The sequence below is a fragment of the Dermacentor andersoni genome, chromosome 2, assembly GCF_023375885.2.
Source record: "Dermacentor andersoni chromosome 2, qqDerAnde1_hic_scaffold, whole genome shotgun sequence".
NCBI lineage: Eukaryota > Metazoa > Arthropoda > Arachnida > Ixodida > Ixodidae > Dermacentor > Dermacentor andersoni.
The window spans coordinates 189,582,806-189,609,740 of NC_092815.1; the positions used below are offsets into that span (position 1 = coordinate 189,582,806).

General features: G+C 45.7%; 1 protein-coding gene across 1 annotated transcript in view; it reads left to right on the plus strand.

The window, feature by feature from the left end:
* The first annotated feature begins 2,278 nt into the window (after positions 1–2,278).
* LOC126540310 (beta-hexosaminidase subunit beta-like) overlaps positions 2,279–26,935 on the plus strand; it is an 81,909-nt gene continuing 57,252 nt past the window's right edge. Inside the window, exon 1 of the mRNA XM_055075958.1 lies at positions 2,279–2,381. Coding sequence (XP_054931933.1) covers positions 2,359–2,381 — 23 coding nt within the window. The 5' untranslated portion in view covers positions 2,279–2,358. The remainder of the gene's footprint in view (positions 2,382–26,935) is intronic.

Consider the following 26,935-nt stretch of genomic DNA (forward strand, 5'->3'; position numbering starts at 1 on the left):
TACCGGAAAAAGTGATGTCCGAACATACGACGTACAAAGACGCATCGAGAACAACGAAGGCAGCGAACGCAGATCCCGCCATTGGGGTAGGAAGCCGTCAGCAATAACATGCAATACTGTCGATGTCTCGAAGCACTGACGTAAAACACACGGCAGACAGCTAACGGGCTCCAATTTGAGAAGTTATTTAACGAATCGAAACAAATTTGTTTAGATAATTTGTATTGCCTCTGACATTTTGCTTATAAAACGGGGTGTACCTCGGGGCTCAAAACTGGGCCAACTATTGTTCTTAATTTATGTAAATGATATTGTACGAATAACCGACTCACCTGACGTGGCAACGTATGCTCATGATACCAACATGTTTTTTACATCCAATGACACTTCTGAACTTTCTGTCAGCGTTAACGTGTATCTAAATCGCTTGTCAGTTTGGCTGAGAGAAAATAGTCTCCAGTGTAATACCCCTGTCACACGGCAAATCTAATGTCATTTCCAACAAATTACATTTGTGGCGATTAATGTCATTATAACAGCGCGCTGTCATACGGCGAAAACTAATGTCCTTTGAAAATGATGACAATGACGGTAGTAAAAAAAAAACAGGCCGCAAACCCACTTTTGTCCAGTATTTATTTTCCAATATACTAAATTCCACTAGAATATGTGATCGTTGCTTTCAAGCCGTAGCGTTCGATCACTAATTTGTCGACATTGCCAACGAAGTCGAGTCAAGCCAAGCCAAAGCTAAGGCAAGCAACAGGGCGAAGAGAACGATAGGCGCGACCGCTACATCTGCTAAAGTGGTACGAGAAGTGCAGTTGCATGTCATCGCCATTGTGATGTGCATGCGGGCTCCTAATATCCTCATTCTTGGCGCGTGCCACAGGAAAACACGAGCATGCTTTTACGCCAAGTCAATTGAAGCGGCCGCGGCCGATGCTCCGGTGCGAACCAACACGACTGCTGCAGCGAAAGCTAAAGATGGCTGTCTGGTCACTGGATTGAGAGTAGTTTTCTGTATTTACGCACGTGATGGACTTCAATGTCGTTAAAGCAATAATTAGGTAATAAAATTGATAGAATAATAGTGATTTTTGTTAAAACAAAAAAAGAAGCATGTACTGTTTGCGAAACACTGGTAAACTCGTGGTGTCGAGGATACACAGTCGGTTCCAAACGAATGCGAATGAGTTTGGCGAACTAATTCGTTTGTAAATGTCATTTTCGACGAATGTCATTACGTTTTACCGTGTCACTGCAAACAAATGGCATTATCAGCGAATGTCGTTCGTTGTAAATGACATTAGATTTGCCGTGTGACAGGGGTATAAGGCAGCGAAAACGGACGCTCGTCTGGTTGACCGTCCTGCTTTTCCTCTCGTTGCTTTCCCTCGCTCTCTTTTTACTGGGTTGCCTTGTAGTAATTATGCAGAGCCCACGCACATGTTGGCATCTTTATGATGGGAAAATTTCTTGAAGCGCTTAATTAGGTGCTCTAAATCTGCTCCTCTTCGGCACCGCAGTCTGCAGCCCAGCGATTGCCAGCCCGGCAAGACTGGAAAACGTGGAGACCACCAACACGCAACCTACGAGACTCACACGACCGCGGGATACACTGCATCTGTGATAGGCCCAGTTCGGATTACTCCCATCTCCGCGATCGGCCCACTTTAGTTCGCAAGAGACCGACAATGGGGACATGCCAAACTCCGGGGAACAAGACACAGGAAGCTTCGCCTCAATAAGGGAATTATGCGTTTGGAAATATGTATTCGTTGCCGTGAGAGTATTTAGGTACCGTGTATAGTTTCATTGAGTTATGCCGTGGAGAACAGCGTCGTTCAGCGTGATATTTTAGGGGCAGTACAAACAGTTATACGTGCATAAGCCGATTCGTTATAAATGTGCCATCGTCTGAGTAAGCCATGGAATGAGCTATTCGGCAAGAAAGCAGGCACGGTCAGCTAAGTGCGGGAGCGACTGCCAGGAAAGCTTGGCTTTTAAAACGTAAGAAGGCGCTGGTGTCAGAAGCTGCAACAAAAATTTCACTTTTTATTATTCTGATCTTCGGCAAGTGCTGTGTGCCTGAGTTATGCCACCTCCATTGCGGTTGCGCGTGGTTACGCATGCGCGTATGTGTCTGCCTACTCTCGACAACCCCTTACAATCGTCTGAGCGAAGCCGAAAAGTTTTCCTTCGTTATTAACAGTTTGTCATTTTATGACGCGCAATGGCAGGTGCTTCAGCAGCCGCGGTGCCTCCTCACGATGAGTATAGCGTAATTACCGCGCACCTGCGCGATCGTCCGCTGCGGAGGAGACGACGTTGATATGAAAGCTGTGTGTACCTCGAATGCCGCAAGTCTCCGAGCTCCGGCAAGTACATACGTTACTGAGCATATCGATAGTGTCAGTGTGACCGCTACCATCGCCAGCCGGCTGGGCTCCAGTGAAAATAGGACATTTCAAACAGAAAACGCGGCCACCTATCGGCCATATACTAACGCTAGTCGCTTGCGCGTTTGTGGAGTATGCACATTTCAGGCTAGGAGCTCTCCGAATCGCTAGACCGTATCTATGATCCGTAGCGAACACGAAATTGCTCGGGCTCCCACTTTTGGGTGCGCTGGCAACAACCACTGTTTTAAAAAAGAGATATTATGAAAAATACGTCGTTATTCGGTCTGATTAAGCGGAAAATTTACGCCTCGATCAGCTACAAAAGGAAGATGTTTCACTAAATGCTACTTTATCCACGCTGTGCTAAAGCGATGCTAACACATGAGCAAATTGTTAAGCGGGCTGCACATTGATGCTTCATGAAGAGGTACACAAAATATACCGACACTAGCTTTACCGTAAAGGCCCAACCACACGCGGTGATTCGTGCACGCCTGGCTACGCGTCACGCGTCTGCGAGGCCGTACGCGCCTGTCCTACGCGTCTAGAGAGGGCAGACGCACAGGAATCGCGCGCGTCAAGGAGGTCTTGATCTTGGGCGTCATTTTGAGCGTACACGACGGAAGTGGCAGCTTGTGCACCGACGTCAGGTGGGCCGCATGTACACTTCCGGTGGTTCGGAAAGGTTGTTGAAGTTTCAGAATCGTGCGGAGACGCCGGGAGTCGCTGCTGGTTTCGTGTCGATAGAGCACAGAGGCTATGGAGGTGATCAACAACCAAGCGCTGATCGCCTGCGTTGAGGCTCGACCTGCGCTTTGGTAGCAGGCGAAACACAAGCGCCGCAAGAACAAGCACTTGACGAGGTGGTAGTGGATCGTCATGCCTAACGCTGCCGAACAGGTGAGTGCTCGGAATTTTATACGGGCGTCATAGCGGAGCAGTTTCAATCGCGATCGAGCCCGATCGGGATCGGATTTTGTGATCATGATTGCCTGTACTGCGCAATCTGGGTAGACCCGATCGTGATCGAGAAGTTTGATCCTGCTCGATCGCGATCGAAAGCCCTATGTGGCACTGGTATAAGCTGCCTCTCTCATCAGCCGACTCGCAGATGTCGAAAACACGTTTCATCTGTGCAGATGACGTTATCACAGCGCTGCAGAAGTGATGGAAGTCCGTGGGGAATAAATTTCGGCGCCTGGGGAGACGTTTCAGAAAGAAAAGTGCCGCGCCGTGCCAAACGACGTTCAGGACGACGTCATCTGGCTGTTTGTTGACCAGATGATGTTCGTGCACTGCTCAATGGAGTGTAGACCGTAAGTGATTTTGGAGTTTCCATCTTAGCCGGCGTGTTAAAAATGAAACACGGGATTCTAGTTCTTTTCCTTTACCACGTTGACCGGCGATGCCGTATGTTTGTATTATAGCTGGCAATGCACCGCACTTATGGGAATCGACTCAAAATTGTGCTCACACAAGTAAATCGACGCGCAGTATGCATTATATTCAGCTTTGTCTAATTGGCGATAAAATATTTGTGCGGCATCGCTGCTCCACTTATCGCATATTTCGTTAAATGTGATCGCGAAAGGGAACATACAAGCAGTACAAGGAAAGCTTTGTATATTTATTTATTTAGGTACCCACAAAGCCAGGTTGGCTTTGCAGTGGGAAGCAGAGAAAGCAGAAATACAGGTACAAAATAACAAGTAAAATAGCACATAAAAACGTAACAATAAAGCATAAGACAGAAGTACAGAGAATATCACATACAAACTAGCAGGACGAATAATAAGAACAGAATGATGCACACACAAAAACGAAACACAAAAGATGCAAGTAGTTTCTTTTGATTCTGTGCACTGATCCTAGAAGGCAGCGTGCAAGTCAATGGTCAGTATTTAACCGAGTATTGAATGTTGCTATATTCACGTATGTCTTGGGTACTGCAATGAACAGCTTTAATTTTGCATTTTGTTGCGTGCCAGCAGTGTGAAAATCGGTGCTTCACCACAGACCCTCAAATATTAACTAGCTTGCTTAGGGATTCATTCGGTGTCATCATGCTGTAGGAATAAATACACCATAGTACTGACGACATTGTCAGCTGTGTAATTGATCATTTTTCTTTTTGTGTCTGCTCAGCAGTGCCCTTACTTAATTATCAGCCTGCGGTTATTCTGCAGATCCCAGGTGCTTTGGTTACTGGTTTAAGCGAAGCTTTCACTATGTTTGTGGAGAACGCTGTTCCTGCTTAGCAAAATTTCCAAGGAAAGACTAGATGATTCAGTTAAACACATTCGCACTGTGCAAAAAATGATTATTCAAATTTTACATGCCAAAAACACGATCTAGTTACATTATTATAATTGGTATTTGCACTACGTCCGGTACTGGTCACACGTGCAAGACAGTAGCCAGTAGTCAGCTGCGATGACAATGGTTCAACGACTACATTAATATCAGTATGAGGCATTCAGTAAGAGCTATTTGGCAAGACAGTAGGAGCAGCGGTGGGAAAATCCAGAGAAGAGGCAAAAAAAGCTTAGCTTTAATAAGCCTTCTGGAAGGGTTTGCTCGCTAAGATCAGCTTTACTGGGCCAAAGCACCATTTACAAGGCAGATGGCAAGATGACAAACATTATTATACGTAACTTCCTAAATACAAGCAACAAATGCACTGACTACTATGTACACAGCTTCACACTGTGTTTAGACGTACATTCAGTTAAGAAAAACAGTTTAGAATGAGATGATGTCTACAAAAAAAAATAGAAGAAAACAAAGTTACAAGCCAAGAACGTTTCAAGTAGAAAAACTAGAACAGGAGATAGCCTTATGCTAAAGCAAGACCTAACAATACTACTACTCTATGTTTAGAAAGTGCAAGCGTAGGTCTTTCAACATCAAATTTATTAAGTGGTTTTGCTGATGAAATGTAGTGGAATGCTTGCTGCTGATTACTTCAAAACTGAAACATTCCAAGTATTATGCACTGTTTTGAGTAGAAGTTATCACTATGCTTAGGCATGCAGATCTCATAAGAACTGCTTAAATGCATCACAAGCAAAAACAGAAAAGATACAGAAGCTACACGTAAGTGCATGCAGAAACTGTTCATTCTGGTTGTGTAGGCAAGCCACTTTTGTCCCTACAAAACTGACTCAGAGCTTCGGCGTTCTCTAATAAAATCCTACATTAAAACAAATGTGGTCGGATTTGAGCCTTCATCATATATTTTTGCATTCAGGCTGGCACATTATTTACACATTGACAATATGTGCAAACCTTATTACGCTCACATGCAGGATGTCCGCCAACCTTCCACCAGTGCCCCCATCCAGTGAGGAGGGAAGTGCTGCAGACATCTTAACGAAAAATGTGCCAGTGCCAATCTGGCAACACTTGAAGTGCCATCACCGTCAAGTGAAGAGTCACAAGCGCCAGCATCGACTCTGTCGTCGGTGTCGCATGGGTCTGTGAAGTCTCAGGACATTTTGGAATCTCTTGAATCACCGATGTTTCAAGAAGTTCTGGTTCCCGAGGCTTCTGAGGCACACCACAGCAGGCCGCAGTCACAAGCACCACTGGCTTTAGCAGGCCGTCGCAGGCTGGATACGTTAGGAAGCATTGCTTCTGAAGTGAGGTCAAGAGGGAGGAAAAAGAAAAAGAAAGATGAGAGTCAGTTAATATTAGAGGAATTAGGCAATGTTTCAAGCGCAATCAAAAGATGCAAACCACAGGATGACCTCAAACTTCTGCCGTCTCTCTGCTGCAACAAATGAGAGAGGTCAGTGAGGATAAGCATCTCGATATGAAAATTAAATTGATGCAAGTAGTAAAGTAATTCAAAGATTAGTGTTTTTTAATGCATACTTTTTGTATAATAAAGCCAAGAGCCAATGAAACAAAAGGAATTCATTGATGAATTTAATTACTTTATATCGAAATGGGGAAATAAGGAGGAAAATGAAAGTATATGAAAAGGTAACTTCCCAATAATGGTAGACGAACCCACAACCTTTGAATTATGCTTGCATTGCTTTACCAGTAGAGCTGCAGCAATGGCTATCCCTTTGCAAACTTTCTTGAGCCTGCATGTGCATGTACTAGATTTAACCCTGGTAGTGCTAGCCAGTGTTACTCGTGCAAGAACACTCCAAGAGTCTAAGCTAGTACACATAAACATCCTAAGAAATTGATAGTGGAATAGCCTCCAGCTGAATTGGTTTTAGGTTTAGCTCCCACCAGTGGCAAGTTATATTTTGTCCACTTTCATTTCCCTTCTCCTTGTGATGTCGACATTACAAATAAAACGACAACTATTTTCCTTCATGCTTTACTACATTTCCTTGTCTGTTGTTGTCATATCAAAGCCCCTCAGCTCTTCTTTTTTGTTCATTTTACATTGTCTTGTATCCATATTTTTTGCATTATTATTCAAGAAGTTCATAAAGTTGATATCTGTGGGCCTGGTCGGTTGGCCATTGCTGCTGTAGAGATGTGTGAACATGTTTTAGCAACACACCTACGATAGAGAAGCAAGCACTGACTTGCAACTAAAGGTTTGTTGTTGCAAGAGAGATGTTTATCGCTTTCATCTGTCTTTACTCATTCAGCCTGTCTTGCAGCAATGAACCTTTTTGAGTTCACCACCTGTGCACGTAGAGTTTGTGCATGCATCTAGAGATGCCTGTACATGCCTGTATATAAAAAGAAATGTAATGGACCTTCAACCACTCCCCATTGAAAATTTCGGTTATATTATGCTGCAAGTTGTAAAGCCTGTCGGGGCGTTCTAGCAGCGTAAGCACTTTTCAAATTGTTTTATTATTATTAGAAGAGGTAGAAGAAAGGGAAATGTCTTGCCACCACATAGCCAGGAGGCGAGGTTCACTGCCAACATAGACAACCTCTACCTCTCCCACAACTATCGTCCACAAGCCACATTCCTTGCATTTTTTTTTGTGTGTGTTCCGTGGCTCAGTTCCAGAGCTGGTTTTGCATGTTCTGCATTGGATGTTTGGCCAAAGTCTTTGTACGTAATCAGTGACATTGAAGGCAGTGTGTAAATGAGACATTTATACGTATGACCCTGCTTCTCTGGCAGGAAGCAGGGCTACCTGACAGGAGCCGTGAACAGCATGTGAGCTTTAAAAAAATCCTTAAGCTGAAAAAAATGTAAGGAATTTCTGCGGCTCTCATGCTGTTCTGCAGTTTTTTAATACTTTGCAGGCACGATCGCCACTATACGACTTACACACCACTGCAGAGTCTAGCCGCCTCAATCCCCACACAGTAAGCCAATGCAATGTCTTTTATGTCTTGCCCGGATGCCAAGTAGCTTGAATGCAAGTTGAAAAAAACTTAGTACCCATGTCTCAATTGTTTGCATACTAATTATGATGACATGACTTTTCTTGACAATGATCTGCATGGCTGTGGGTGCCCTTTTTCGGTGATATACGATCAAAATTCATTTGTGTAGCTTAGCTACTACCTTTGTTTAATACTACATGTACAAGCATTCCTCAGTGCATGTTTCACAGGTTGTGCAAGGTCAAAAACACTGAGGTAGCTTTTGTGCGATGCCATTCGATGGCAGTTTTTTTATTAAGTTAGCCATAACTGCTACAGTGGTGATGAACTAAGTTGAAACTTTGTCTCTGTGATCATGTGATCATTTTTCTTTCTGGTATTTCTTTTCACGCGCATTGTCAGTACCTTCATTACTATTTCTCGTTTTGTATCAATATATTGTGTCTCATTTTTATTTGTTCATGAGTTAATAAATATTTAGTTGTGTCTAATAAACTAGATTATGCATTAGTATTTTTTATACACGCTCATTGTCAGTCGTTTCATTCTTTCTTTTGTTTTGCTTCAAGGTTTTGTGACCCCTTCCTGATTTGGCTGCCAAATGGCGGCGCGCAGTATTATGTAAATAAAATAAAATAAATGATAGATTAAATGACAACGAAACGGTGTTCTGTATTCCTACAATCGCACATTATTACTCTAGGGGCAACTATCCTTTACAAACCTCAATGCTACAGCAAGTCGTCCTCCAGGCTCCAGGGGTTTCTCGAATGTGGTGCTGCCGTGTGAGGTCCTCTGCGACAAAGCTCAATAGCTTGTCAAAGAGCTGTGGCGTCTTGCGAAAGAACTTGTAGAAAAATCTGTGGTCATCCTGACGTATCCCCTGCATCTGTAAAAATTTGTGCATTATTACTTGGCAGAAGGACCGTGCCCTGCCCACACACACGCGCAGGTACCGGGAGCTGTACACTTTTCACTGACACACACGCATAGCCCCTAGTCATGATTAACTTTACCCCCTGCTTTGTTTACATGCTTGAATACAAACAGTGGTTCGGCAAAACAGGAGAGCCAGCCAACGGTATATTAAAGAAAAATCGTGCGGCCACTGCCAAGAAACTTCCGAAATTAGTTGCACAGCATTCAAAAACCTGCCAGGTCACAATTTAATTACATTACACTTCATATTCTACAGTCACACTTCTGAGAGACAGAAAATATACGAAATTGTATCTCATCCACAAGCTTCATATACGACAACCAACACGTGTAAAAAGGTGTTGTTGAATCTATGTGCTATACTAATGGCACAAATATAACTAGCAGTCCTCAATTTTTTGTAGGGGTGTGCTAATACCGAAAAGTAGATTTAGAATAGAATATTGAATGAAATGAAGAAAGAAATAAGCCGGATATCAAATAAAATATCGAATAGCAGAAAATATATTACAAAACTTAATCCTTACAAATTTTGTGCAAGAGGGTGCTACCCAAGATCTGTATAAACAGTGCGGTCTACTGTTATTAATGAAGGAAGCTCCAAATTAGTATTATAGATCGTCTGTTAAATAGAATCAAGGGCTTCTTCCCCTCTGAAGCTGAAGAATTAGTGACGGTATGTTGTACTGTATACACGGGTTAGACAGACGGCTGTTGAAACGTCGTGAGGTGTCGTCACCACGTATCCAATATACGATCTGTGTGCTTCCGGCGGCTAATCAGCCCGATCTTCGCCTATGCTTTCGCGCTTTCCGAACTTCACCCTGCTCTTGTCGTTCCCTCTGTTCACGTACGTCACGTGATCGTTTCGATCGGTGCTGTCAACCTGGACGAACCTTGTACCGACGACGCGATGCTGTTATGCGAATTGGGCGTCCGCGCGCTGCCAGTACGATCCCCGCATTGCTACTTTAACCCTTCTTTCACTTATGTCTCCTATATGCGTGCACTTAAAAACGCTGACAAGTAATTGCTGTCGCGACGAAGATAAGTCCCCATGTCCAAACACTGGCTCCTAGTTCTACCACTGTAGATCATCGAAAGGAAAGAAGTTACTCACATTTGTAAAGTCCTTCTTCTTTACGCAGTTGAAAGACTGCCCGGGCCATCCAACGTCGCCGCAGACGCTTTCTGCGCTCCCGCCGCCTTTGCGAGAGCAGCCGCAGCAAAAGCTTATTCTCATGTGGCACGTTGCGGGAAGAGAACGCTGATGCCGGCGAAGCAAGCGGCTAAGCAAAAGCTCGACAGCAACGTCGTGTGTGGTCGCGCGCAGATGTCAGCTGCAGTCGTGGACAAGCAGACGCGCGTGATGTTGATCTTTGATGTAACTTTTCTTGTCATAAGGATGTGTAGATAAAAGCGGCGTGCATTTATCAACTTAGAAACAATGTACTAGCTCTAACATTGACAAATTAAATAAAAATGGCTGGCCATAATGAAATTAAGGATAAATTTTTCTCAAAGCCAAAGACGAACGTTTCCGCCATCGCTGGTCTGTCAGCCAGGGTTGCCAGATTTGGCTACTTTGCGCCAAATTGGCTACTTTTCGAGGCTGTTGGCGGAAAAAAAGTGCCTTGGCTACTTGGCTACTTTTTTGGCTACCTTTGAAATAGCTTGACTATTGTAAAAATTGAATACAAACTTGTGTGGCTCATATTATGCAGCAACATTAGCAAATATTTAGGCCAATGCACGAAGACGACATTTCAAATCTTTTCAAGCTGGTCCATCATCATCGTCAATCTGACTCGGGCGCTTTCATTTCATGCAAAGGATTTCGCACTGGTGACGTCACAGCGTGTTCCATCTTCGCATTGACGTTCCGCGTGAGGCCTTCCGCACGTTAGGCTTCTTTGATTTTCGGAGTTCTGGCAGCCCGCTGGCAGCCAGACGGCAGCCAGCTAGTGCCGGTCCTGATGGGAAGTCAACGTGAGGTGGGATCCTAAGAAAACCCGAAGCCGCCCGAAGTTTGCAAAATCGAACACTCGGACAGCTGACCGCGGGATAAACGTAAACATGCTATACCAGCATGTCAGCGGCCGGTCTGGCAGGCGCGCTCTCGGCGTAGTCGGTCAATTTATGTGTTCCCAGCTTGAAAATATACAGCTGTATTCAAGAATACGATCACTTTTGCGAGATTTCGCGCGACTGGGCATCTCACTTTGCAAAGCGTAACAAAAGGCCTGCGACGCGTCCGATGCAAAGAAGCAAAATCGCACCTAAATAATCGCGAAAGCGATCACTCGAGGATGCCTCGAGCGATCGCTTTCGTCCCTTTGTTCAAAATTTTGCTGACATTGCTTGGCGCACATTCTTCGAGAAATGTGGGCCAAGATTAACTCAGACATTTACACCTGTACTAGGGCTGTGATTCTGATTTGTGATAATATTCTAGTCATATTACATGCTGATCAAAGCGCTCTTAGCTGTAGTCATTTATACACGTTTCATAATATTTTTTGTATGTTCCTACATTTACTAAAAGCAGCTTTAAGTGTTGGCTGTGATAATGTCTGATAATGTCTGTGATAATAAATGAAAATGCAACGTTTTTCCATAACATGGCCACTTTTTTGGCTACATTTCTGTATGTGGCCAAAGTTGGCTACTTTTCTGGCTACTTTCCCAGATTTTTTGGCTACTTTTCACATTTTGGACCTGGCAACCCTGCAGTGTCAGCCCTGTGCTATGCGCAGCGAAGCGCGCACGTGTGCGCGTATCGTGTGGCTGGCCGCCCTTCCCTTCATCACCCACGTACGCGCACGCAGACGCGTACGCTTACGTGTACGCGTAGCAAGACGCGTATACCGTGCTGCGTGTGGTTGGGCCTTAAGTCGAGCGAGAGCCTGCAAGCATGTCAAGTCGTTAGCGCCGACACCGGAAGGAGTGGCCATTATTTTATTAATGAGAAACACAAGGAACGCCCCTCCATGGTGACGTATAGCGGGTGGCCTATCGGGAGCAAAGGTCAGCCTTCCACAGTTCTTAGCGCGAGAGTTGTAGAAGAGCGGTACCGTTCCGTAGGATTCGAACGCTTGGGTAACAACTCCGCCAGCAGATAACGCATTGAAATATTTATTGCAGGAGGACATTCCAGAATTGATGCCAGTTAATAGAGAGAATTTAGCGTGTCAGTAAATGTATTGCAGTTTGCGGTATACAGGGTGACCGGAGACATTAGTGGTGAGCGTCCGCATTGGTGTCGCCATCTAGTAGCAGTGACGGTAACTAGAAAATAGACAACGATATTCTACTTGGCTGCTGCTATAGGGCCTCAGGAGCGCCGCAGTTGTTAGTTAACACGCAGTCTTTACCTTTTTTTTTTTTTTTTTTGGTGAGAACACTCATGTGACCAAAAACAATTCTACTTTGTTGTTGGACAGTCACAAGATGCTGTATTAACGTTGCTACTGCAGCCCGCGGCTCCGGTAAACTGCGGCTGCTACTACCGTTTACGGTAGCTGTAGAAGTCTAATCACCGGAAGCTACATAATTATACAATACCAAATGCATTTTGTAGCGTTGTTAAAGCGTTTTGCAGCTGCCCCCAAAGTTATTAATCTGTACCACTGTTAAAAGCATATTTGTTTCGAAGGCGTTCGAAAGTATAATCTACCGACTCATGCGGCGAATTAGGTGCTGCTGCGTGGGCAGCTATACAGTGGCCGTCCAGTGAACGGTAAACCGAGTCGACGGTGTTGTGCAGCTCTATCGAAGGCATTGGAGTGGCAAAGAACCCTCGTCGGCGGTGTGTTTAGACTGAAGAAAAATAAATTCCTATGTTTTGCGTGCTCACGAAACCACGATCTAATTATAATATATACGCCCTAATTGAGGACTCCAGGTTAATTTTGACCACCTATGCCTTTATCGCGCTCCTAAACCTAAATAAACGAGCGTTTCCGCGCATCGCCTCCATTGAAATTCGGCCGCCGCGACCTCGGGCTAAGCAGCGCCACTCCACAGTGACCAAGAGACCACGGCGGATAGCCCCGTCATTGCACTGAATCACGCCAAGCTATGCGTTCGACATAAAAATGTGAAAGTGAACATAGAGGACAAAAATTGACAGTCACTTTAGCTAACGCCAAAGATGGTCGAGGCGAAAGCTGGCGCGCTCAAGAGACACTCATATAAATTACTTAATATTCTCATTCGAATGAGTTGTTACTTCTTATTACTTGATTTTTTATTATTTGTCCATTCATCCTTTTATGACTTATTACTCGACGTTACCTTAATTAACGGTGTCTTAATTAACTTCGCCTTAGTTAACACCAAAAGTCGTGGGTTTGACTCCCACCAAACGTCGAGGGTTCGAGTACCATAATGAAGTGTAATATAATTAATTGTGCGGTAATTCGCCTTAACGCCAAAGGTCGTGGGTTCGACTCCCACATAAGCTCGAGGGTTCGACTACGCGCGAAGGTTGTGGGTTCGAGTGCCTAAATTAATCTTAACAAGATGATGACGGTGACCTGCACACCATCAAAATTGTGCCGTGAGCGCCTGCAAATAGTTAAGGCACGATGCGGGGTCGGTGTAAATTGCTACACCGAGTCGTCATCGTGTACAATTTCGGACGTATCAGGACGTATCACTCAAGGCTGATGGATGCGTATGGCTTTATTTTCAACCAGCTTGGTTTTTCCAGCCATGCAGCAAAAAGTATTCATTGAATGTGCATAGAATCTGGGCGCACGTGATGTATGTGTGTGCGTGCTCTCGTATACATGATCATTTTTATATATATATCTCATGGCATCACTACAAAATTATATAAAGTGTCTCTGTCACATCATTACTGTACAAAGCCATTGTGTACACTGCATGTATTGAACGTCATTTTGTATATGTGACAATTTTTTTATGTGTAACTGTGGTTTTCCGTGGGTCTATGTGGTTATATGTTAGCGAGTGAGGACTCGGACACTACTTTCAAAACGTGCCGTGTATACAGTCCTTCGTACTTTGTATATGTTATCGTCCTCGTGGAAATGCGCCGTGATTGCGACTCAGTGTTCGTATTGTCTCTTGTTGAAATAAACGTTTTCTGAACAGGACGTCGAAGGTCCACTGAACGGTGAGAGATATAGGGCTTTCGTCTGAATAATTTTTCGTATTGGGCGGAGTGCGGCGGTCCGTACTACGCCGGAATCGCGAACGAAGCATTAGCAGCATCTCTTTTTGTCAGCGTTCTCAAACTAACTAAATAAAAGTTAGCGTGGGGCTGTCAGTCAGTGATTTAACCTAAATAAGGTTTTCTAGCACTATCACGACCATAAATATCAAATGCGTTGTTTAAGGTGAAAGCCTTTCTAGGCTCATGGTGAAGTTTGTGTCCGCAGACCTCACCGCTGGAGTAAAGACAGATTAGAGAGAGATTAAAGAATGAAAAATGATTGATAGTGACAGTTAAGTGAATGGTAACGTTATAATAGAGACTGCTAGAGGTTAATAATGACTAGTAATGAGTAATTATGACTACTAATGACTTGTAATCAATACCAATGACTCTAAACTGACCAATATTTCTAACGATGGCTTTTAATGACCACAATTGATTAGAAATGACTACAAACCCCTAGTAATGAGTAGTAATGACTAAAATGACTACTAATGACTTGTAATGACTACAAATCACTACAAATGACTACAAAATGACCAATATTTCTAACGACGGCGTGTAATGACCACAATTTATTACAAATGACTAAAAATGCTTACCAGTGAGCAGTATTAACTAATAATGAATGATATGACTTGTAATGACTATGAAATGCCCAATATGTCTAACGACGAATTGTAACGACTACGATTGATAAGAAATGACTAAATATGCTTAGTAATGACCAGTAATTATTAATAATGACTGAAATGACTTGTAATGACTACTGATGACTATGACTAGCAGACTATGACAAGGACTTTGGAAACAACCTAGTGCTAGATGCACCAACATATTTGTCACCATTAACTAGCGGGCCCCCCCAACACGACAATGAAAACGCCCTAACCCTATATTTTGCTCACACAGACCTATTTATGTTTTCTTACTTCCCGAGAGCCATTAGGGAGTGGAACTGCCATATCAAAGCAAGTTACCAAACTGTCAAATAACATTTCTGAGCCTGTATTATTGTTGCTTTTTTCGTTGCTGTTTCTTTTGTATTTATTTTGTACTTGTATCGACCACACTGCTTGGACCATGAGTCCGCAGTGCTGTATAAATAAATAAAAAAATATGACCGACATGTCTAACGACGGCTTGTAATGACCGCAATCGATTACAAATCACTAAAAATGCTTAGTAGTGAGCAGTAATGACTTAAAGAAAGAAGAGAAAGAAAGCAGGCTAAGAGAATGAGGCAAATGATAAAGGAAGAAGAGTAGGCTTTCGCTGTTCACCTCTTAAGAGAGATGTTAAGAGACCCTGTAATTTTTTTGATAATTCTTTCGGTACCCTTACTTCCATAGATGAACTATCACTGGCGGCGGAACTATAGTGTACTAGCGCTTTTCTCGCTGTAACGGTAATGCCACGAGCCCTTGGTGTGAGGTTATATAAGGTGTCCCAGCTAACGTTATCCGAGCTGGTCAGAAATGCTATTTAGGGCTTTCAGACCTACATTGTATTGGTCATAGGTCCTCTTCTCCACGAGAATAAATTTCGTGTTCTAGTTATCCGAATAATTAGTAAAGAACAACTAACGCGTTCACACGTTGTATTGGGCAGACCGCGAACTAGCTCGCACCTTTTCTTTGGAGAGTGTTACAGACGCTGCCAATTTCGTGATTCCAGCCAAATTCCACACTTTTCATCTTGCCACTGCAGAGTTTAGAGCGAAGACGGAAAAAACTGACGTGGAAAAATGTTGCGCATTGAAGCTGGCCACGTAAGCCATCTCTCATTTTCTTCTGCGTTTTGGGAATTGTCTGCGGGCTTCGAAAAATTATCCACAAATATAACGACCATGTGAGTATCTCAAGATCGAACTACAACACCCGCTCTCACCGGGTGTCCTCTCTGTGCCCGAACTTGTGTATGGTCGCAAACGTATACAAAGCTTCACGGTGAACGCGTTCGGAACGCTCTGCGCAAAGTAGCCCGCAGCGAGGAGCAGTGCTTGATTCCGTGAGCTCACATATCTCTGAAGAGTTTGTTGCGCTGCCTTCCCCCTCTGTTTATAAGAATGTGGCCGATGCGTGCAAGCAATGGGTGGAGAAACTCCCGGAGAAATTGCATCGAGCAACGTCTCGGACGCCAACTTAAGGAACGACAGGAAAGATGACGTTGCCGGAGTTTAGTTTGTGAGTTCCCTTTGCATTGAAGACGCCGTCTTGCAAGACAGAATGTGCAAAATATATAATTTGCAGGTATCTCTAGTACTGCGGAAATGTGAAGGAAACTGTAAATGAAAGAAATTGTCTTTTCTCTCTCTCTGCCTTCTTCAGGAACAGCAACAACACTGCTGAGATTTGGGCTTATTGATACGTCATTATGAAATCCTTTCGGTGTAGCGCAACCAGGGGCGCTATAACGTAAAACTGTTCCAAACTTTTCTATTCCATTTCTGCTATCAGCCCTCCACGATTGGTCAAAAACTTTTTTCGACCACGCCCACTTCACCTGTCTGTCACGCGACGTCACGAAAACTGCGATACCTCCCTAGCTGATATGATGTGTACACACTGATTATGCATGATTTGACAAAAAAAAGAAAAACAGTTATTTCTGATTCGACCCCTTTTCGCCATTAGCCCTCGGCTATTGGTAAAAAGTTCTCGCGCTGCACCCACTTCACCTGCCTGTAACGAGACGTCACAAAACCGTACAAACTCACCGCGTCAAAGTGACGTGTGCGCGATAAAGATGCATTAATATGCCGAACAAAACTGAATTTTTTTCGGAATAGCCGCAGGCTGCCCCGTTCCGAAAGGAATAAAAGATCGCTGCCGCCGATTGCTGAGACGCTGGCTCCTCGCACCTGCCGGAGAGCATGGGTGTATTTGCGTATAATAAAAGTTCTTGCGTGGCCGTGTAACGTTTTCGAGCCCTTTCGGCACGTTTACCACCTCATTTTGCCAACTCTTCCTTGCTGAGGGTCAGCTTTAGCGTCATTCTTAAGCTTCCATTGCATGCCGCCGTGATTTACGACCAGCCACCACAAGCTAAGTAAAGGAAAGCCGACCAATCGCAGACGCCGGCACCACCCTCTTCATCCGGTTATCGATTTTCAGTGCACTGGCTCTGCCCCAGTGAATCCCTCTCCACTTGAGCGTTCTCCTCGCCTCTTGTCAGCCAATTAGATACGACAAGCCGCTCAGTGTAGGCAATATTACTCGTTTTTCAAGCAAACAAAAGTGACCTCCTATGAACGAGGAGAGCGTTTGATTGGTCTGTTCAGACAACCCTGCGGGTGACCGCCCGGTGCTTGCGTCGGTGGTTACGCAAATTTGACGTCAGGAGATTGGAATAGAAACATATTGGAATAGTGTTACGTTATAGGGCCCCAGTATACATGAACTCAAAAGACGAACAAGACAGACACACAGCGCTGTGTCTTTTTCCTATGCGCCCATGTGATGTAGTGCACTGCACTGAAAAACAACAATGCGTTCAGTAGACGGCCCGAAAGCCTCCTGAATGCGGATAACACCCCAATGCCGCACACTTTTCGGGGTACTTGCCCAAGTTCATCGTGAAAGCTTTTTATAAGGCTTTTCTTTGCGAACCTCATCGAGTATCGTGATCATTGGTGTCCCGGCCTGGCTGTTCTCTTGCCGAATAGGCCAATCAATCACAGCAAGTGCGCGCGCCGCTGTGTTCCTTGCACCAGCAGCTGTTGGCGCTCGCCTCCGCGCTCACGCAGCAGCGGCGGCGCTGGCCGTGTAGGGAAGAAGAAAAATGCGTGGACAATGAAACACTTCTTATGAGTTGTGAATGCGAAAGCATTATTGTCCAATTAAACGCCGCTGAGCGGTCCTTCGAGTTATGAACTCCTCGCGGGCAATCGAGCGTGTTGAGACGCTTCGCAAACGCCTCGTAGATGGCACAAGGCCCGGACAATTCGATCCGTGAGGTCATGCTACCTTGCCCGATTGCGATCAAATCTAATGGGGACGCTCCCGAGTAAGCAGCAGTGATTTTGACGTTACTGATTTCGTCACGCCACGTTTGGAATGGAAATTTCGACCCAGGTACATAGTGTCATAAAGCAGAGTGCACACGCCTTCTACCTAGGAGTCGCTGCTTTAGCCCAGTGGGCAAGACACTAGACTTCCGAACGTGGGTTCGTAAGTTCTAAACTCACTACCCCTGACGTTTTAGGACGCAGCACTTAAGCGCCTATTCCTGCGCTGAGGGTCGGCATGCCTCGGCGTCGGCGTAAACGAGCAGAGCCAAGGATGGAAAAGCGAACGCCGAGTGCAGAGGAGGATGAAAAGTGGAGAGCGCGAGGAGGAAAGCGGAGGAGGCTACAGTGAAGGCATGAGGCGGAAAGTGGAGCAGGAGTGTATGGAGAAAGCGTGAGAATAAAAGCGTAGTTCCGCTCGGCGGCTACGATGGCTATGAGATGGCGCCAGGGTAGCGCGCGTCTGCTGTTCCCGGATGGAATGTGGCGAGCACATCCAACGATACTATATATGAAAACAAAGCGCTGCCTTAACAAAGGTCTCTTTGTGGCAGCTGCGGAGAATCGCGCCCATGCGTCACCCCAGCGCTATATCTCGCGATCTCCGAATTGGCAAGGCAGTCGCGCCGCACTTCGTTCCGGCTGCAACGTGCCGCACGAGACAGATTGTACGCGCGAGCCAATAAATCGCGAAGTGAAAACACGTACAGAACTGCGCTCGAATTCCGTATTAAGGAGCATCGTAATCGTCGTTGATTTTTTTCCTTTCATATTCTTTCTGTCTTTTATATATTAATTTCTTTATAGCGATTACCGAACCAAAGTTAGAACTCAGGCGAGACCTTGGGCGGACAAGAAACGCGAATATAACGCAGGCTCGCGAGAGAGAGGGCGACGTGATGTCGTGGCGATGCCCTTTACCCTCACGGAACACCTGGCGCGCGAGCGTGGCAGCAGGGGTTCACTATTGGCCGCTCTGCTCCGTCTAGGCAAGCACGTGACGTGGTACTGCAGCCAATGGCAATCCGCCTTTTGCGATGCATTGTGCGCCATCGTGCGGTGGCCACGAAAAGCAATTTGGCAGGCGCTGCTGTGCGCCGCGACAGCCGCCCCACGCGAGACTCGCGACCAAACAAAGCGTGTGAAACAAGACCGAAACAACGTGTACGCGCCGTCATATTTTATCATCATCAGCTAGCCATCGAGCCCGCTGGTGAATGCACCCGAAGGTTTCTTCAGCGTGACGAACGGCTGGAAGAAGAGCTTCGGCAACGCTTTACAAGCTCCTCCTTGGCCTGAAACCGCTGCACATGTGGCGTAAAGTGAATAAGTAATAAAACAATGTGAGTACGCACATAAAACGCGTGACTCGAATAGGGCATGAGGTGTAATCCTTAGGGCGAATATCACGTTTCACCACTGCATGCCTTGCTTGATTGTGTGCCATGTGCTAGGTGTACATACAAACACAGGCAGTGGAGAGGCCAACAGAATGCCAAGATGCGTACGTTATTTACCTACATAAAGTCTGTGTACATTTACAAAAATTCAAAAAAGAAACAAGGTCATAATGACCAAAATTGGTGATACCCCCTGTTCGTGGGGCGCCTGTTTTCCTCTTAGAACGCGCCGCGGTACGAACATAGCGGTCGACCGCGTCCTTTCATTTTTTTGAACTGGTGCGTGTACACAAACAGAGTCGGTATTGTCAACTAGTGTGACGGCAAAGAACACAGTAGCAACACTGTGAATGACGAAACTAACTTTTATTGGCCGCACCTGTGCCCACAAAACAGGCCACACTTAAAGTACGACGATAGCAGCGAACACAGTCGGCGATCGCCGAAATCTGATCAGCGGGTCAAGCGCGTCAGCTTTTATACATGAGCAATCGAACGTTCGAGAGTAATACCTGACCGCCGGAGGCGCAGGAGGTGGGAGGCGCAGGCTGGGAGGCGCAGGCTGAAAAAAGACGCACGCCCGCTACAGCGCCCTGTCGTAGTGCCCTATTGGCACCAGGTTTCTCGGCGCCTCAAGAAGGTTGGCGACAGGTGCGGGATGCGTGTTGTGTTTTCAGCACCGGAAAAACTGGGACGAAGGTGTCGCCTAGTGAACGAATCCAAGAAGAAGCCAGCCTGCAAAATAAAGCATACCAAAGACCTCGTTGAATGTGACGTTCGTGCTGTGTATAGTATTCCCCTCGCCTGTGGGAAATGCTATATTGTTCAAACCGGGCGCTGTCTGAATGAACGCCTGCTAGAGCATCGGAGCAATGCTACTTCACTAAGTTGCGCAGGTCATTTAACCGACCACATTCGCCGTTGCTTGCACAAGGCAGCATGCAAGGCGTTTTTCGAACGAACACGTGTGTTACACACATTTAGAACTCAGAAAAACCGGGAAATTTTTGAAGCCTTTTGTGTCTCGAATGAAAACGATTACTGCGTCAGTGCTCCTTCTGTTGCGCTCGGAAAAAAGAACTTGATTATCTCAGGGCAAACGTGTGTGTCGAATCAGCTAGGTAGGGCGGCAGATGAGCAAGATTGTACTTGAGTGATGTGCCAAAAAAAGGATTTTTTTTAACTTTTTCACTTTTTACTTTATTTATATCCTTTTCATTTCTTTCTTTTGGTTTCGACGCTTCTGATGATTGTCGCCTGGACCAAGGAAATATTTTTGGGTATTTCTGCGCACTAGCAGCGCCCCCATTCTCCCCCTGTGTAATAAAGCCCTGTTTTCCGTGAATAAAATTCAGTTGTAGTCTTGCGTTCGTGTTGTCCTTCTCTTCTCGTCCGTGTTCAATTGTGCGCTGGAACGGTGTTTCATAATGCCAATCACAAACAACTAGCCCAGCTGTCCATACTTTGACGCATCTATAAGCAGCAGCCGCCGTATATACAAATAGATCTTACTTGTTCGTAATTGCTCGTAAGGGAAAGCTCCAACCAATCCTAATTCTGGGCCTATACTATTCACGAAAGCGGCTGGCCAATGGCAGAGAGCAGTTACGAATGAGGAGCTGTGAAGTTTTCCGATGTTGGTCCCATGTCCCGTATGGGACAAGGAACCAACATGATCGTAAGAGCAAATGCCCGTCAATTGTCATACTGAACAGATTAAATGTGAAGGCGACGTGCCAATTGCAACGTACGAAAGTTTTGTCAATGCTGCCTCAGACCCCCGAAAGAGTGCACTCATGCTTGGCGGTATTCAAGCATGTTTGTCGTGCACATTGCAGCGGCAAACGCTGTGTAGTCTTTTGAGCACATGTGTCCGTATTTCTGGCAGGGCTTTCTTTTTCCGAGAATGTTGTTTTCTTCCTTCGATATGAAATGAATGAATTGATATGAGAGACCAGCTTCGCAAAAGACTGTTCTTTTGCCATGCGACGATGGAGCTGCGGCCAAGGTGGACTAGCTTTATCACTGTGCGCGTAACTAGATTCAAAACAAAACAAGCACAACGTTCCATCGACAGCCGATTTCTACCAAACCGTCCTACTATCAGGGAACGAATTATCTCCTTCAGGGAAACTACAGTACGTGACTGAATACGAAATGATAACAGCTTTTATGTGGAAAAAAACTACGCATCTTCTATGTATTGTTACGGCTGGCGTCTAGCACCTCGTGCAGAAAGGACTTTCACCCACCATGCCTCGTCGAAATGAAGCCTGACTTCTCCTGTTACGGTTGGCACCTCTTGCAGAAAGGACTTTCACCTACCCTGCCTCGTCAAAATGAAGAGTGACTTCTGCCTTTATGGGTGGCACTTCGTGCAGGAAGGATTTTCCCCCACTATGCCTCGTCGAAATCAAGCGTGACTTCCTAATTCGCCATGGTCATCTCGAGTGTCTGCCGATCTGGCGGAAGCCCGCAGTGTTTTCAGGCCTCTTTTGTGTGTGTGCGACTTTATAGGGACCCTTTCCTGGAACTGTCAAGCTCTACAGGGGAACTTCCACGAACCAGCAACGCCGAAAAGAGAAGGACAAGCGTCTGCAACTCCCGGACCTGAGGTTTGGTATAACCGGTCGCGGGACGCCCTGCTCCTGGCAGCACGCTCGGTATAACCGAAGGAGGAGGGGCCCTCTTTCCGCGAATCAGACACTGTGCCGGTCACGTGGCGTCGACGGAAGCAAGATCCCTCTCACGATTGTAGAGAGCCTATTTAAGGGGCTCCTAAATGTACTTTTGATCAGTTCATTCTCTTCTCATCATCTTTCATCAACCTTGAAATAAACCGTGCAAGTTTCGCACTAGAAATCATCTCGTCCTTGCCCGGTTGCCATGGTCTACCGGATGCCTGCAGCTCGCCGACAACGCCACGCTACCGAACAGTAACGTCGGTCGAGCTTCGATACGCAGGCGTCGCTACAACTCGGCAGCAGTACGATACGCTACTCTGGAGCAAGCGACAAACTGACTGGCAGCGACTGGGATACGGAACCCGGGAGACCCCAACTTGGACGACAACTACGAGATCGTAGCCTCTTCGTCCTGGTGACAACGTTCGGAAGGAAGGGGTCTGCATTCATGACTGCATATGGTGAATGCACGATTTTTCCTCACTAAGATATCACCTAGTTTTACGTATTTTTTTTGTAAAGTAGAGGGCCGTGATCTTTCTTTAACCGTCGACGAAAGTTTTGAGTATGTGAAGGTTGTTATAGAGTGAAGAGTTAGCTGCACTAAGGGCAGCCATGAACTTGAAGGCACTAAAGAAGCCGGAATTGCTGAGCTTGGCCAGAGAGTTGGGCCTCCAATCAATGAGAAAGCCGGAGATCATAGAGGCAATCGAAGCGATCGGGGCAGACGACGATGAACTGAAGGAATACCTAGAGAGCATTGCAGAGAAAGAGGAAGCACGTAAGCGCCTAGAGAAAGAGGAAGAGCGTAAGCACCTAGAGGAAAAAGAAGAGCGTAAGCGCCTAGAGGAAAAGGAAGAGCGCGACCATGTTGCACACAACGCACTCGAAATGAAGCGCCTAGAGATTGAGTTGCTGAAAGCTCAAAATACTGAAAGACCTAGTACAGAGGCACGTGAAAGCGAGCGCAGAATAACAGACTTGATGGCACCCTACGCAGTACGAGGGGGCATAGGTCTTTTTCTGGTACAGTTTGAGCACACGTGTGAGAAGGCAAAATTCGCGAGAAACACGTGGCCGCAACGCTTGCTTACGTTACTGCCACGCGAGGTAGCTTATATCATCGCCCGCATTGGGAAATAAAAAGCAGAGGACTTCGATGAAGTCAAAGCGAATCTGCTTAAAAAGTATAGATTATCAGCAGACGCATTCAGGCGAAAATTCAGGGAAGTCGAGAAGACCAAAAGTGAGTCATACTCAGATTGTGCATACACCTTGGAGGTAAACATGAAGGAATGGCTCAGAGAAGAGGGTGCACTCGGCGACGCCGAAAAGACAATGCAGTGCGTTGCTTTAGAACAGTTCTACCGCTGGCTGCCAGTAAACATCAAGTATTGGGTTCAGGAAAGGCCAGGCGTAGACACTGTTACGAGAGCAGCCGATCTCGCTGAGGAGTACGTAACTCGCCGTGCGGACGAAGGCAACGAAGCTCCTGAGAAGGAGATGAATAAATACAGACCCGACAAGCCAAAGCGATGGTAAAAGTCGAGTCAGTATAAAACAATGGAAAGGTCAGATTCGGTGAAACCTAGTGACGAGGACAGCGAGGGAGAAAAGTAACCACCCGAACGGAGTGCAGAAAGTCAGAAGGAAAAAACTTTCGAGGCAAAGAACCAGTAGTTTGCAACAACTGCCAGCAAACGGGGCATATCTGCGTGGGGTGCAGAAATCCCAAACTAGCATTGATGTCACTAAGTAGTAACCTAGAAAATCTGAACTTGCTGGAACCATACATTCGAGACCATGTGGTAAACGGCAAACCGTGTGGAGTGCTTCGCGACTCAGCAGCCAGAATGCACGTTGTGCATCCGTCCTACGTAGAGGAAGGCCATTTCACGGGAGAATGTGCTTGGATAAGGGAAACCGTGGAAACCTCCAGTGTTTGTCTCCCTGTGGCCAAGATTTGTATCGAAGGACCTTTTGGAGTATTGGACACTAAAGCCGCTGTCTCGGTACATCTCCCGCCGCAGTATCCGTATTTGTTTTCTAACAAATCAGAGGATTTGCTACGACGCAAGGGAATCGGGTTTAGTGAGGGGACAGTGCAAGCCTTAACTTGTTCCAAGGCAAGGGAGCTCGCGGCCAAGGCAGTGTACGAATGTCCAGTGGTGGAGGAAACAGGTTTGGCGGAGGATTCAACCAGTACCGAACAGGACAGCCCTATAGGGGATAATGCGGAAAGTACACCAGCTAATGAAAAGGTCAGGAAAGCAGCGGACCCTGAAATATCTCGCGAGGCGGAATGCAGGAGAAAGTTATTGAACGTAAGCCCTGCCACAGTAATTGCTGAGCAGGAAATGGGTAAGGCACAAAGCAATGCTGAGCATTACTATGACAGGACGACTCGGACGCGACGGTTTGAAGTTGGGAAAAAGGTAATGATCCTGAAACCCTAATTGAAAAATAAACTAGAGGTGCAATGGGAAGGACAGGTTGACATAATTCAGAAATTATCTGAAACAAAGTACGTAATCACGGTACCGGGAAAAGGAAGGACACCACAAGTGTACCATAGCAATCTACTTAAGCCCTACCGGCAGAGGGAGGCCGTTGTGAACATATTCCTTAACCACCCTGAGGAGATGCCTGTCGAATTTCCCGAGTTAACAGCAGCGACGGAGGCAAAAGACATTCACGAGACCATTGACAAGCTAGTAGAGCAGGCGGAGTTGAATCCAAATCAAAGGGCCGAACTGAGGGAACTCGTGTTCGAGCTTAAAGACGTATTTTCAGATACACCGAGCAGGACCACCGCCATCGTTAACAATATCGAGCAGTCACGGCGATCGCACGCTTTTCTAAGCGCTTTGCTGTACATTCTCAGGTGCCGGCCAAGCTATATCTGCGAGCGGTTTGACTTCGGCTATCGCTGGACACGACGACCATCATCGGACCACGTACTTCAAGGGCATTTCCTGGCCTAGTGTACTGCGCCTGCGTGGATTCCTGGCGGAGAGCAGAAAAGCCGGCGAAGAACGCATCGACGCCTTACTTGGCAGCAGCAGTCACGGCGATCGCACGCTTTTCTAAGCGCTTTGCTGTACATTCTCAGGTGCCGGCCAAGCTATATCTGCGAGCGGTTTGACTTCGGCTATCGCTGGACACGACGACCATCATCGGACCACGTACTTCAAGGGCATTTCCTGGCCTAGTGTACTGCGCCTGCGTGGATTCCTGGCGGAGAGCAGAAAAGCCGGCGAAGAACGCATCGACGCCTTACTTGGCAGCAGCAGTCACGGCGATCGCACGCTTTTCTAAGCGCTTTGCTGTACATTCTCAGGTTGGTGAAATTTTGCCCTACTAGCCTGGGAGCTTTTTCGTTTGCCGTGACTGCTGCTGCTGCTGTTGCATACCAACTATCGCTTGTACTTGCTCTTGTGTACTGTTGTTGTCATTGCGTCATACCAACTACCATACCAACTGTCGCTTGTACTTGCTCTTGTGTACTGTTGTTGTCATTGCGTCATCCGAACTGCAAGCTTATTTTCCCCTTTGCCCAGTGGCAATGTCAAAGGAACTTGTTAAACTTTTTGAGGAATTGAAACGAGAACTTAAACAAGAGTTCCGTGAACTACGGGAAAGTCTCGAAAGGGACATAAGAAAGGACATCCGCGACATAAAGAACAGCCTAGGATTCATAAACGAGAGTTATGAAGAAATGAAAACGTCCGTGAACCGCGTTGAATTGGAAAATGGACAGCTAAGAACATCCGTAGTAAAACTAGAAAAGGAACGAGACGCTTTGCATGCTCAAGTTCAAGAGCATGAAGTGAAACTTCTACAAAATGAGCAGCACATGCGGTGTCACAACGTTGAAGTGAAAGGTCTTCCGAAGACGCAAGACGAGAATGTCATGGATATCACAAAAAATATAGCGAAGGCTATTAAGATGCCCCTTGAAAGTGGAGACATCGAGGTCTGTCACCGCGTCCGAACTACGGGGAATACAGAAGCGCCAAATATAGTGGTGCAGTTTGTTCGCAGATCAATCCGTGACTGCTTTCTTGAGAAAGCTCGAAAGCTGAGGATAACGTCAGAGGACATTGAACTTGAACCCAAAACCCCCATCTTCATTAATGAGCACTTGAGCCCTTCCATGAAAAAACTGTTCGGTGCGGCAAATGCAAAGAAAAAGGAGTGCCAGTGGAAATATATATGGACTCGGAATGGTAAAATATTTGTGCGCAGAACGGATACCTCAGCAGTCATGGCGATCACCAAGTTTGATGATTTGCGTCAAATTGTGTAGTTATACCTGCAGACACCTAAAATTTGTTTCTCGACATGGGTTATCAGCCACACGAAATTAAGCATATAGTGAAACCAAAAAAATCTGTTTTGTCAGTTTTTCATTTAAACGTCAGATCCTTAACAAACAAAGAAGATGAATTAACTGTTCTACTCGATACTTTCGGAGTGTCACTTACTGCGATCATGTTAACTGAAACCTGGTACACACCAGCATCAATTGTATTTCACCGTCCCGGCTATCAGTGCTTCTATCAAAGCCGCGAAGACAAAAGGGGAGGCGGCGTCGCACTTCTGCTTAGAGAAACATTGTCGTGCGAAATAGTCGTAGAATACACGACCACAACTGCTGATTACGAAGTGCTCACTCTACGAAGTTCTAACAAACTTTTCTGCGTTATTTACAGGCCACCATCTGGCGCCATTAATCACTTCTTTGAATTTCTTGAAAATATTTTTAGCTACGCATCTGATCAATCTGTAGATATGGTCCTAGGTGGCGATATTAACATAAATATGCTTTCATTGAGTCAATCCCAAAAAGAACTCCAGTATTTAATTGCTGCTAATGGTTTTTTTAGCGTAATAACAAAGCCGACGCGAGTGACTCTAGAAAGTGAATCTTTATTAGATGTATTCATTACAAATGTTGACAGTAATTTAGTAACTGCAGACGTAGTTTATAC